The following is a 14,356-nucleotide window of genomic DNA, read 5'->3' as shown; positions in this document are numbered from 1 at the left end:
ACATCAGGTTACTGCAGGCCCAAGAAAATCAAAGACATAAACATTCAACAATCATATAGGGACCAATCCATTGTAAAGGCATTTGACTTTTGCTTTCTCTCCTTCGGCACCAATTTTTCTTCTCCATAGTTGAATAAAGCAATCAAGGAGCTTTTTTGGGAAATGTCATAATTCACATAAAATGACAACATAAACTGAGGAAAATCCTAAATTGCAAAATAATTTTTGGACACCAATTATAATATACATTAGCAGTTCCTTTTTTTTCTTTTATACTGTTGCTGCACAAGGCAAGTTTTGATGCTGCTACCATCTCCCCACTGTGGCACCTGTCACCCCTGCAACCTTTGCTAGAATACAATTGAGGTGGAATTGGTGGGTGAAGATAACACAGACCGAGCAAATAAGAAAAAAACGGCAATGAAAAAAGTGAAAAAGGGAGAGGGAGGGAGCCAAAAAGGGGGGTACCTCTGGGCTTAGCCATGGCCTTCAGCTGTGGAGTTCCTGTTGCTGTGCAGTGGGAGTTTCCCTCTGTACGGGACTAGAGGGAAACGACAGAGGATGTCTTTTTCCTGGCTGACTAAGAATGTCCGGGCCTCGAGGTCTTTCCTCTCGTCATGTGTGTTTCATAGAAGTTTATTCCAGTGTTAATGATATGAACTACTATCCTCTCTCACTCTGAATCTCAGCCAATATAACACTGATGCATAAACATTTCTGCTGAGAAACAAGCATGGGGAAGGCAAGGGGAGGGGGAACATTCCTTCCAGAGACACAGGGATGTCTGCTTTTAAATACGCAGATTGAACTACACGTCCCAACATGCTCCCCCCACAATAAGGGGCGGGGGCTATAAATCCTGCCAGCCAATGGCTTTGTGTCGGGGGATCTGTGGTTGGTATATTGTACGGCAGCTGTTGTCAATGGCAACAGAGGTTTTCAGGAAAGCATGAGCTGGACAGCTGGTAGAGGGTCCCTTAGTCCTCTGCCGGGAGTCACATGGTCCCCATGCACCCAATCTCAGCCCTCCGCCCTCCTCTCTTACTCGTTCCTTTTCTCTCATTTGCTCGGTCTGGCTCTCTTCAGCTGCACCGGGGGGGGAAGGGGAGCGGGAAAGAGAGGAGGTGGAGACAGAAAGGGAGGGAGGAGAGGCGAGGCAAGGGGCCAGCTTACACAGGGAACGACGGAAAGAGCTTGAGAACGAAAACGAAGAGCGGGAGTCTCTCCCCTCTGAGTGTGGTTATCAAGGAGATAGGTGAAGATCCCACGCATGCCCTGTTTACCCTTCGACCTCCACCCACGGCAGTAGTAGAAGAGAAGAAGACACAGAAAAGGACGATAAAGGAAGGTTTGGCTGGATGTCTGAGACTGTCACACTCAGAGACACAAGAGGAGACAGAACCATGCCTCTGTGCAGCGGTGCAGCTGCAGCAGTCGGCTGCCAGGCTGCCTCCTCTGTGTGAGGACAGCACGACTGGATTGTTTCTGGGAAGACTGAACGAATAAAAGACAAGAAAGAAGGGACGCAGCCACTGATTTTGTGCCATGACTGGGAACAGCAGAAGGGAGGAGGCTCGCTGAAATCATGGACCAGGTGAGGATGGAGAGCAGCAGAGGGGAGGGACTGAAAGGGAAATGAAGGAGACCTCCACCTTTAATGTGCTTCACATATCTACATCTAGCTTACGCAAAACACACAGAGCAGCAGCAGCAGCTGTTCCTGTTGCATGTACAACATCCATCACCCCGCTTTTCAGTACCTCAATGGTAAAACAAACTAATAGTGGGTTTTATGCTAACCCATGAGCTAGGTTTCACTCTAGGGGAGGAGGGGGCAGGCAGAGGTGCTGCTATCAAACAGCCACCAGCAAGTACCAGGCCTCTGGAGAAATGACACAGCTCAAAACATCTCTGGCTTATCTCTGACTGTGGGCGTTAGATCAACAATTGGGAGAGGAATGAAAGAAAAGCATAAAGGGAGGGGTGTGGCTGGATTTGGTGGGTTGACAGGCATCCTCAGTCGTGATCCGTTGTAACATGTCATGCAGCAGTTGACACCCTTGCCCAGAGTTAGTCAGTTTGGAGATGGGAGCTGGGATGTAATGTAACTGGGCTCACATCCAGAGTAGTGCGTGTGTGTATGTGTTCATTCATAAATGCCCAGGCGAGTGTATGCACTGCTTTAGAATGTTGTGTACTCGTGTCACTAGGCTTTGCAGGAAATGTCATCCACACCTTCACCGATTTACTCAGAGAAAACATCTGTTTTGAAAAACGTATCTTGCTTGCCTTTCTCATCCACAGAAACAGACAGTGTTTAGGAGTGTTTTCAAATATTTGGTGTGTTTTCAAGCCTGCTTGGCAGAGAGCTCTAAGTGGAGGGTGATTGCTGCTGCTGTTATTAGGTGCTATGACCAGGCAGGAGGCAACAAGCTGCTGGTAGTTGAGCATCTGATGGATGGTTTAGTGTTTAGAGAGACCATCCTCATCTCCCCTCTGTTGCCCTGACTGTCCCGCTCATTGATTACCTCATCCACCCTCGCTTTCTCTCTCCCTCCCTTCCTCTCTCCCTCCCTCCCTCTGTGTCCTCTGTTGCGTTGTGTCCTCTACTCTCTTGAGGTGGAAGTGGTGTGAGCATCAGGTTTAGGGGGTGTATAGGTGACACACCCCAGCCTAGTTTTTCCTTTGGGTGAATTATGCATGTGGTCCATGGGGAACGTCTCCTGTCTGTGTCCGTCTGATAAGGTCAGGATGATGTTAGACCCCAGTTAAGCAGAGATGATGTCATCACTGCTCCTGGCCATACAGTGTGTGTGTGTGTGTGTGTGTGTGTGTGTGTGTGTGTATGAATGAATTCGTATGTAGAAGACATAGGTACATACCATCTTTCCATGTGTTTATCACTTAGCCCTATTACCCTCAGGCAATAAAATAACAGATGGTGTGATGATGAACATGTGAATGATACACGTATATGGGTCTTGGCCTCAGTGTTGCACACCCACACCCACATACAGTATCAGTTCACATTCTGTACAAAAAAGACAATGTTGGTGTAGCTTACAGGGCAATATACAGAAGCTTACAGGAAACTATTTATAAGATGGTGCAGTCCTGTGAATTGCTGACATGGCATTGCCTTGGCGCAGTGCTAACGCTGGGTCACTGTCATTGTAATAGATGGACTGTATTGTGATGTCACAGCTAAATATGATTATAGGATTTCCTGTTCATTACATGACTATGCGTTATTGTCATTTAGTGATGTGGCTGTAAAACATTATCTCCTTTTTGTTTCCTGCTTCTAGCAGCTCTGTGTGTTTACAGTGAAGTGGCCCCTGCTGAAGTGGCCTTGTGTTTTAAAGTGACTCTGGGTATACAGCATGTATAAAGCTCTGCTGTCATTTGGCAGCGTAAACATGCAGGAACATTGACTGTTTGAATGTAAACAGAGGCATAGTAGTGTTTACAGTAATCACTGAAGGACTGCAGAGTTTACAGGTCTTCACCATGCTGCATCTGTATTCCTCTGTTTTTTTACACATTACTACACAAGTGCACATACTGTACATATTCAAACACACACGCAGCAATAAAGAGGACAGTGGCTCAGGGAAAGGTTGATTATATAAAGTGTCTGGCAGAGCAAATCAAGGGCAGCAGTGGGCCACAGTCTCAGAGTCTGCATTTTTATACACCCAGGTAATGCTGCACACACAGTGCTACTCATCCTCACTGGAGGTCTCAGATTTTGTAGGTTTATAAGATTGACACCAGATAAGTTCTCATTGCACAGCACTTGCCTGAGGACGATTAAAGTGCCAGACTCACTGCAAATCACTTTGTGTCATTAGTCCTCATCAATAGTCATTAAGGCAGACCAGGGCAGGGCTGTGGTGACTGCTGTCCTGTGAAGATGGAGTTCTTTGACCACATCCGTCTGACAGAAACAAGTGGTTTTCTGTGCTGTAGGACGCTGAGAGCTGTGGAAAAAGAGTTTGTGCTAGATCATAAAAGATCAAGTGATAAATTATAAATTTTGAGGGATGGTGTTGTCCAAAAAGACTCGATAAAAGTATGCCACAACAGTAGAGTGAATCCTTGATACTGCCTGATGGGTGTCAGTGATGTGGCCAGTGTTGATGCTATTGTGTTAATTTTGCTGACTGAACATGACTCCCAAAGGGCTGAATTTGGGGGGCAGGGTGATACTGTAAATTGTGTGTTTGTATGTGTGTGTGAGAGAAAGAGTAGCAGTGGCTCTTAGTCAGAGTTGTCTGGCTGACAGACAAATAGGCTTGTCTGCTTCCCACAGATGTGACTAAAATGGAATGCAGTCAAAATTATCTCAGAGTAAAGCAGTTATGGACAACAATATTTTATGAGGTAGTACTACAAGGTAGTAAGAGGGAATCTGAAAGACAACAAGTCTGCGTGAGAGAGAGAGAAGGAACTTGCAGCCATTGGGTGGAACAGGTGTTATAATTTGACACCCGACCCTAAGGCCCTCTGCCTACAGCTCCCCAATCTTTTAACTTAGAAATTTCTCACTCGATTTTCTTGAGTGGTTGACACTGAGAGTCTATAAAAGAATCCACTTTGTCTGCACATTTGCATCTAAATTATAATTAAATACAGACATACCAGTACATATCACCACCATTGCTGAGATCTGCTGCACCAAGTCCGACCTGTATTTGTCAGTTTTGCAATGCACAGAGAAAAGGAATTACAATGAAAATCAATCATGCTACACGGGGGAAGTTTTTCAACTGCTTTTCTGTGTGGTGAGCATAGCATGCAGAACTCTCGAGGTACATTTGCGGAACATGAAGCGATGAATGTCACAGCCAGAATGTCCCGGTTTGGCGTGTTCTCCCCGTGCTTGTGTGAGCTTCCTCTGGGTACTCCAGTTTCCTCCAACAGTCCAAAGACATGCATGTTTGGTTAATAATTGGCTCTAAATTGCCCGCAGTTGGGAATATGAGTGTGAATGTTTGTCTGTTTATGTGTGTCTCTGTGTTAACTCTGAGTTAGACTGGTGATGTACACTGACTCTTACTAAATGACAGCTGGGATAGGCTCCAGTGACCTTAGACAGGATTAGCGGTTTCAGATAATGGATAGATGATGGATAGATTCTCCTAGATGCAAATATCAGATAATTATAATAATTCAGTCACCAGGATGTACAAAAGAAATCAAGCTATTGTGATGTATCTCTTTGGGTTTTACAGATGTCAGCAGGGTTCATGTTCTTAGTTCAGGCTCTACTGCATAGTCAGGTGGCCAATAACAAAGTGGCACAAGCCTGCAGACAGACAGTGGGCACACTGGCCGGTGTAAGAAGCTAGAACGCCCATCAACAGGAAACAAACAGCTCTTGCTCTAATCAGGTCGACCTGAACCTCAGTGCACTTAAGTGACAAGCTATGTGTCTCAGGGTGCGGGTAGCATTCTGCTGCAGGCCAAAGGTCAGTCTGTGTGATTAATGCCCTTCTGGTTAACAGCACTTTGCCATGTTGGGCAACTGCGGGCTGATGACACAGGATGAAAGCAGCTGAGCAGAGATAAATCGAACAAAACAGAGAAATTAGGTTTCTCAGTAGCATGAGGCTGTCTTCCAATTAGGAGGATACTGGTCTGGCTGATTTGACATCCGCAGCTTTCAGTTTGGCATGTGTTTGAGTGCAACCCCTGACCCTGGCTTTCCGTTTATCTCTTGGTCCTAGTTTTCCAGCCTTCAGCTCCCTCCTCTTTCGTCCTTGTGTCTGTGTGAGGATGTCAGTCTGGAATGAACAGCTGTGCAGCTGATGCCTGATGCTGTTTTATTACTTTGATCATTAGGCAGGCCACAGAAATGCCCTACTCTTAGTGGGGACCACAGCTGCATATTCAATTATATGAGTGTTGTACACCTTTGCTAAAAGAGAAAGTAATTTAATCTTGCTTCTTGTCACTCACTGCACTTTGGTGCAGTAGCTGATATGATAAACCTCACAGGCTCTTAGCTCTAGTATCATCATTATTATCTCCATTAAATGCCATCAATGGGTATTAAATGAAATACTCACCACAGAGTTGTGTGTGAGGACAACTTCATTTTTTATTCCCACCTCTTCTTGCAAGTACTCTGCTGTGCCCCCTTGTGACATCCAACTGCAACTGTAACTTATTTGATATGGGGACCGAGGATTATCTATTTAGGGAAGTCTCTGTGCTGAGCAGCAGTGGAACAGATGGTCGTCTTTTTACTGAATTCAGCCTAGAATAAGATGTTTTAGCTGTTAAGGCTGATGACAATGCACATTTACAAAAGGAAAATATATAATCCTCAACTGGCCGACTTCTCACCCCCATTGATATCAGTGAAAAAAAAGGAACTTTTAATTGTTGTTTTTTTTTTTTTAAATTATGTTTATTTTCTCTCTCTTATTACCATGTTTTAATTTAGTTTATGAAAAAAACAAAAAATGCTGTTGAGTGTTAACATTCCATTTAAATTCTGTATATCCACATGCGTGTACATATTTTCAGGTTTTAGAGGTGAGCAATCTAAATCCTGTTTACTCTGCTGTTGTCTCTTGTTCTGAGTTAGGCATTAAGTCTAACACAGAATTACTGTGTTATGTTAGACAATAGTGTTCAGAACATAAACGTCAGTGGTTTTTTGTTGATGGGTTGAACTTTCTGTAATTTAAAAAAAATAAAAATCTAACAAGTGTTTCTCATGTATCGTCGCCTCCTCCAGAAGGAGAACACCCTGCTTTAAGGCCATGTCTAGACAAACTTATCTCTCAGTTTTAAAGCCAGGGAAATGCAGGGATTAGGATATGATCCCCTTGAATGTGTAGGATTATTCAGTTTATTGTATATACAGTGGGGGGGGGGGCTTAAAGCTTTTGCTGGATCACAATTGCTGTGGAGACCTGTCATTGGCCATATGGCCCTAAAGTTTTTGTGAATACTAGACAAGGGAAAAATATTTAAATTATGTCTGTGCACTGAATTATAAAATAAAAAAAATAGTGTTTTGATTAAATATATACTCCCAATGTTTTTCTTTATTCACATAAAATCTTGGTAATATTAAAACGTCTTCCCCTAGAGAGACCTGCCAAGAATACCAGTTTGACTCTGGGACTTTGCCAAAAGTCGGATATATTTGAGTTGCCCATTTTCCATTGTCTAATTAGGCTGGTTTATTCAGGGAACATGACACCTAATTTCCCTAATATATCATTCTTAGTTTCTTAGTTATTTTAGCATCTTCCTGACTCATCACTGACCAGCAGAGAAATCTGATGTAAATATTTGTGCTGGTACCAGGGAAACTGGTTCTTGCATGTGTCAAGAAGATAAATGTCGTCCTTAGAGCTCATTTCCATTGTGTGTCCCCCGTGCCACAGGAAGTGATGCAAGAGGCAGGAAGTGGAATTATTATGAAAGGTAAAGGGGCTACAAACACATTCTGCCTCAATGAAGTGACGGGCACTGGGTAGGAAATTGGTTGGGCTCCTACTGGAACTACAAGCCAGTTTATTTTCCCTCTCTCTCTCTCTCAGGAGAGGTTTAGGGGAAAAGAAAGGTTGGAGGGGGACATTAAAAGGATGTCTTTTGAAGAAAGTGCCAGGCATATCTAGAAAATAGATTCAATTCCTATCATCTGTGTTTGAAGTATTGAGGAAAAGATTTGTTTAGACAAACTGGGAACTGAATAAAAGGTCATTAGTACAAACTGTGACACCTCAACATCCACTGCTCTTCATGTTGGACTGGCCTTTTTCCTTCTCTTTATTCCTTTATCTCAAACAGCCCCCCCATGGCTGCTCTAATCAGGTCTTGCCATGTTAAGGCCTGTGTCAGTGCTATAAAGAAAGGCACAGTTCATGTTTGTGTATCAGCTTATATGAGCAGATAGGTTTTGGTTATTGGGTTTTGTCAGTATCTTGACATGTTGGTTCCTAATTCATGATCAGGAGGCTTTGCAGATGTGGCAAATCAACTTCTCAAGAGCACAAGCTGGTGAGACTGTTGCTGAAGCCCATGCCTATGTGTTGCCTATAGCCTCGGTGACTAATGGTCTTCAGTCTCCAACCGTCTGAATGTCCTCTTCAACATCCAACTGCTAACAACTTTAGATTCAGTCCTCATTCAGGCTAGTAATTGTTTTCTGTTCAAGTTACTGTGTCCTGCAGAATAATGAATGAGGCAACTGCAAGTGAGAAGGGAGGATTATAGTAAAGTATAATGTGGGGTGAGGTGAGCAGAGAGGACCGGTCAGCAGGTCAGAAGAGATGCACTAGGGGAGAGAAGACAATACAGGTTTGCCTACACTGGCCTTTTGCTGAATATCAACACACAGTCTGTACTGTCCCTTGCCAAGGAGCATGGTGGATCAGTAGTAGTGTGGTAGAGAAGGCCGCTGGTTCAAACCCCACCCCACCAGATGTGGCTTCGCCCAGCCACCAAAGACCACCTTGGTGCTGGTCCTGAGCCCAGTTAAAAAAAAATGGGAGGGTTGTGTCAGGTAGGGCTTCTCATGTAAAAACTCATGCCAAATCAATGTGCGGACCAGGTTCAACTGTGGTGACCCTTGAGGGGACAAGCTGGGACAAGATCTTAGTCTCTACCGTCCTTCATACATGAACATAGTAACAAAAAATCTGTAGTGAAATATTTTCACCTTTTATGGAGAACGAAAATGAAATGAAAGGAAACAAATGGCTAATTAAAACAGTAGGAAATACATTGTTGTAAACACCAAACTTTTATCACTTATAGTTTCAAATAGGATGTGGAATTGTGTTTTTTAAAAAAGAATGAAGCATTATTGTAAAAGAATTTACTACTTTATGTTAAAATGTAAAATTTGAAATCAAGTTTTATTTTGCTAGTACAGTAGAGTTACACGGTCTCTCAGTCTGCGGTGGCTGGTCAGCTGCTTCCTCCTCCAGTGCCAGTTGTCCTGCCAGACAAAGAGGACTCCTGTCAAACAGAGCGGGGGAATTTACAACTTTGGCTGCAATCCATGCAGGCCAGGGTCACTGCTCCCCCACCTTCAACATTCCCATAACCCCCCCTTCAAAGGAGTGCCACAGGAGCCTGTGTGTCAACAAGCAGTCCGGGACAATTACAGCAGAGCCTAGTACAGAAGAATCACACAAATACCTATATCTCATTCACCAGTCCACATCAATGACATCGACGTCCCAGCCATGACCTCATGTATACGCCCTTACATGCTTTACAATTAGTAGGTGGACATTATTTCATAACCTGTAGCATATGTAAACATACATAATCCTAGAAGCTCAGAGTCCACATATCACCGCCTACTGACTTTGAATGACCGCTTACAGCTTTCACCGGACATACAGTGTTTCACATTATCAGGCCCAGACAGCGATAATCAGTTTCTTATTACATTTGAGACGAGGACAGAGGTTACTCTTTTTATTAGATCAGCTGAGAGCAGGCGATACGATAGCTTGGCCGAACTTTTACTTGTTTCTTGTTGGCTATTTACTGTAGGTAAGATCATCCAAGCACCTTCATTAAATAGAACTTAATCAGGTGGAGGGATAATGTGGCCTTCACAACAGAGAGCGGACTGTTACAGACACTGTAGAGACTTACTAAAAAGATCTTGTAGCTACACTCCTCTAACTGAAAGTATGTTGTGCAGAGGAGGGTGACCGGCATTTGATGAGAGGACAGACTCAGTGCCTTGAGGGAAGTGGAGTGAAACAGAGGAGATATGAAAGGATGAGAGGGGAGAACTGAAGCCATGGAAGGGGTGAAGTGGAAATAAATCCACTATCCACAATTATTAGAAGCATACTCGTGCCCCCGCTCTACAAAGTGGCCTAGAATGCTATGAGGGATGACAGAAGATACCCACCCACCATTCCCCTTTAACTCTGCAGTCTCAGCAGCAAAGTAGGAATGTCCCATCAAGACAAGACCACTTGCTGAGCCAGGCCAGCAGAAGGAGGTGGGAGTCAGGGTTGTGCGGTCAAGCAAAAAAATAGGATGATGGTTGTTTATGGGTTTGGCCTACAAGGCGCCAGGCTGTGTGTGTGATTATGTAATGACCGAGAGGAGGCCTCCCGCAGTTTCTGGATGCTCCCTGCTCATCCCCAGCCGGTCCTCAAGGGAAAGAGATTTGGGCGTGTCACCTCACATCATCATCATTAGATCGAGGCTTACTCACTCAGTCATGGGGACATACCCAATGCCCGAGGCTGTGTGTCAGCAAATAAGGTTGACCCAGAGACACATCGGAGAGTTTGGGTCCTCAGATGTTCTTTGTTCAGCCATAAAGTGCAGTATAGATACAGTCACAGTTCTTTCCTGTGTTTTAAAATGAGCATTTAAATAACATGCTTACCCACCTGCCCCGATATGACAAACGATACCTCAAATGCACAAATCTTGTCTCTGTGCCTCTCAGTCTCGGCCCACAAGCAGTCATTAATAATCCAAGGCCCAGGGCCTGACAGGCAAATTGATGTGTAGCATGAGTATGTTTCTGCATGCAATCTGGGATAAGATGTGGATAAACCCCAAAGCAGGAGGCTTGTGCTAACATTAGATTTTTCATTCTTATTCTTCCCACAGAAAAATGCTGGGACACAGACTGATATATGCCGCTGTCTGCTAGAATAGAAAACATATGGAGTGCAGAGAAGAGAGTGAGTGTGTCCAGCTGTGACAGTCCTCTTGCTACTTGACCGCCCCAAATCTAAGCTCCATGAACTCCAGTGCGTGCCTCATCTCTCTTTTCTCAGAGACCATGTGTCCTCTTTTCCTACCTTAAGACCCTGATACCTCTGCAAAGTCTCTCTGAGCTCTCACTCTGCCACGGTGGATTTCCAGCCTATCTGGTATCAGAAACAACTTTGCCAAACTATATGAGTAACCTGGTGGTAGATTTTGGACACATATGGGCAATTATCTTTCTTAAATGGGAGATGACTTGGAAATGACTGTAGGTCAATAAGCAGAGATTGTGTGTCTCAGAGCAGGCCAGACAGAGGTTGGAGGCTGTGAAGAGAAAGTGAGCAGACAGAGGAGACGTGTTGAGATGAGGGCTGAGTTGTCAGCTGCTGCGCTTGGCATGGTAAGGCTCCTGTAAGCTGCTTTTTCCTGCTATAACTCCAGCCTGCTCCCCCAAAAGGCTCGCAGCCTTTTGATGTGGCTGCTTTTCTGATACACGCACCCCTCAGAGTAATAGTAGCCACATGGACCCGCAGATTTGAGCTATAACAGCAGCTGAAGGCAGCACCATGTCTCCAAATTTTGTCATCTTGTCATTTTTATCTTTTCTCATTTTAATTCCTTCTGCGAGACTGGAGTTCCCATTTACACACATTATTTGATGTTGCAACTACACAAAGCATTATAATTGTCTGCCTTATGCCGCGTAACTTCTTGGCAGCAGCCTGAAGTTCCTGTTCGACTAATGAGTACGTTTCCCCTTAATCTACTGTTTGCCTGTTTGCTCACATGGACAGTATACCTCTGCAGCCAAAGTGGCTAAAAATACACATTTCTCAACACTTTTCCGAGAACAAATTAATTATAGACTATAATCAGTCTGGGCGTAGAAAACATTCAAACATCTCTCCATGAAATACACTTTCATTGTTTAGTCGTTTTTCTGTTTGTATTCATCTGTTTATCATGAGTCACACAGTGAGCTGCTCTTGTTTGCCTTTCATTTGTGGCAGTAATTTATGATTTGGCCTTGTTTGTTTTTGTACATCTAAAATTAATGAAAAGATGTTGGACATAATCAGAAGTTTTGTTATTTGTTGGTAACTGGTTGCAGTACATTTTTAGGATAGGGACAAAAATTCTTTAGTCGTTTCAGCTTACATGTAAATATCTAAAGTAAAGCAAAGACTTTCGGATATGGGACTTTCATATGCGACTTTGATGTAAACAAAGGGCATTTTTAAAAATTGTTATTATGATTAATGAATTAACTGAAAACACAGTCAGCAGAAACTCATAACAAATGTTAGTTAAAGCTTTGCAAATTTAATGTGATTCACAGTTCTTATTGGAAGACTTGATCACAAGAAGTCCCTAATTTCACCAGTTGTTGCGGTTTCTAAGTACGATTTAGAGGTACTTGTATTGAGTCTCTCCATTTTATGCTCCTTCATACATTTACTCTACTGCAATTCTAAGGGAAATTGTCTGTTTTTACTTAACTGGATTTATTTCATTGACAGCAGTGGATAAGCAACAAGTTTGTGTTCTGAACATTACCACGTAATAATAGATTTAATTTATAATTCCTTCAAATGTTCAGGGAGTTCAACAGCCGGGGGACAGCTGAGCAGAAAGCTTGATCCCATAGTCTGTAACTTAGTTATGGGGATATGTAGAAGGGGGGCACTTGTACAACGGAGATTGTGGTACGAAGTTTGATTAGCAGTGCGTTGCAACAGTTAAACCTGGAGGATGCAAAGATACAAATACATAAATACCAAAACATTATTATACAATAAACGGAATTATCCCTAAGATAAATTGAATTAACTTGAGAACAACATTAAATACAGCTAACTGTTAACGCTCATGCATCCCTCAGAGTCAGGGATATAGTATACACACAGATGGCAAGATATTAGATACACATAGCTACAAATGCAGACTTATACAATAGTTCTGGCCTGGCCTTGTGTTTGTGCTTGTATAAATAGTTAGTCACTACCTTTATTTCCAGAATGTGCATGAGTTTTATTTTTAAAACCTTTTTCCTGGCCCGTCAGTAACCCATCCCATCCAGCACCCGCCTGCCTTGGCACAGCCAGAGGGAGCCCGCACGCCTGTGGCATGCAGGGCGGAGCGCATTGATTTAGGGCTCCCTTCTTTAATTTGACTCCCTGCGATTCTCATAGCGTCAAGTTAAACGAAATGTAAATGTAGCGTTTCCGGTGTATGTTACCTTCATAAACGGTCAAACCAAACGAAACTATAGAATATACGAAACGCGTTTTGAGTGATTTGAAAATTAAAATATATGTATAATGTGAGCAAATTGGGTCAGTGTGCCATTATTTGTAGGCTATTGTTTAGGTACTGATGAATTCCAGACGTATTAAATCACGGACTGTCTGGGCTTTATCAAGGTCATGATTCATATGTAGTCACACTGAAGTATGCAGACCCTGTTTTCTCAGCGCTTTACTTTGAAGGCTGGCTCTCGTGACTTCCTGTGTGCCCCCCTGTGTTTTGACGCTGCCGCAGTCGTTTCCAGGCAGGCCCGGCACAGAGGGATTTAGTTATGTACGACTGATGCGGTCTGGCGGAAAAAGAAGAAGAAGAAGAGGAGGCGGGGAGGGGAGCGCACAGAGCGGCTCAGAAACAACGGGAACACAGTGGGATTTTTTTCTTTTCTTTTTTTTTCTCCAAGAGGAAGGAAGCTGGATACGTGTTGAACGTATAAGTTTGTGTATTTAAGCGGCGCATTGTTAGTTTCACAGCTCCATCTGCCTGTTTCTGTTGCCGCTTGTGCTGCTCGTTGCGATCAGTTTCTGCTGCCCAATGAATGGAGTTGCCTTTTGCCTTGTTGGAATACCCCCCTACTCCGAGAACCACGTAAGTATCCCCACGGAGCTGACAACGTGAACACATTTATCTGGGAGTTGTTGTGTGTGGCCGGGCGTGGGGCTGGTCAGGGAGCGTGATTTCCTAAGAGGATTATCACTAGTTTACATAGCCACTGTGTACACATACTCACCGTTGTACTGTACAACAACTGAGTGTTTTATCCGTAGCTTTTGTCCACTACTGTAGACGTCAAGTGGTCTGCTATGTGAATGAATTCAGCTGCTGCTTCCTAAAGTCATCCAGAGAACCATTAAACGCCCGGGCTGCTCCAGTCTTTGTCCGCCTCTCGCTGCATCAGGAGGCTGTCAATCTATACGGGACGTCCCGAGCAGGGATGGCGTTTGTAGCGAGTCCACTGAGGTAGTCTGTGAACTGGCTGTTATGTGAAGCGCCACTGCATCTTTATGATGATAGGCTTCCATAACGTTTTGGCAACGTTTTTTAAAAATATGAAACGCACACCTTCAGCTATCAATCACACGAAGATGGAGATGTGAACTGTTAGAGCATAAAAGCAAATGAAACGAGCTTCAAGAAGCATCACTTCTTTCTGTAGATATTCCTCTCGTTTAAAGCTATCTGGTTATGGTCATAATTTTGAGTCAAAGCAGCTGGATGATGATTTTTGAAGCAAAAAAGTTGGTGAGTTTTTCCCTCACATCTTTTCCCTGTGGCAAACTAAGAGACAGTAATACGCTTGTTAAATTATTTTGCTGATTTCAACTAA

At 43.6% G+C, this 14,356-nt stretch overlaps 1 protein-coding gene across 2 annotated transcripts in view; it reads left to right on the top strand.

Moving 5' to 3' along the window:
* Positions 1-1,182: 1,182 nt before the first annotated feature.
* arhgap23a (Rho GTPase activating protein 23a) overlaps positions 1,183-14,356 on the top strand; it is a 57,469-nt gene continuing 44,295 nt past the window's right edge. Inside the window, exon 1 of one of the 2 annotated variants that reach the window (XM_067476002.1) lies at positions 1,183-1,594. In XM_067476002.1, the coding sequence (XP_067332103.1) occupies positions 1,586-1,594 (9 nt within the window). In that variant the 5' untranslated portion in view covers positions 1,183-1,585. Of the gene's footprint in view, positions 1,595-13,347; positions 13,618-14,356 lie in introns of those variants that run through there. The other variant, XM_067475999.1, reaches the window with a different exon arrangement.

This window comes from Channa argus, chromosome 15 (assembly GCF_033026475.1).
Source record: "Channa argus isolate prfri chromosome 15, Channa argus male v1.0, whole genome shotgun sequence".
Classification (NCBI taxonomy): Eukaryota; Metazoa; Chordata; class Actinopteri; order Anabantiformes; family Channidae; genus Channa; species Channa argus.
Note: the sequence above shows the minus strand (reverse complement) of the source record. Positions and strands in the feature narration are given on the sequence as shown.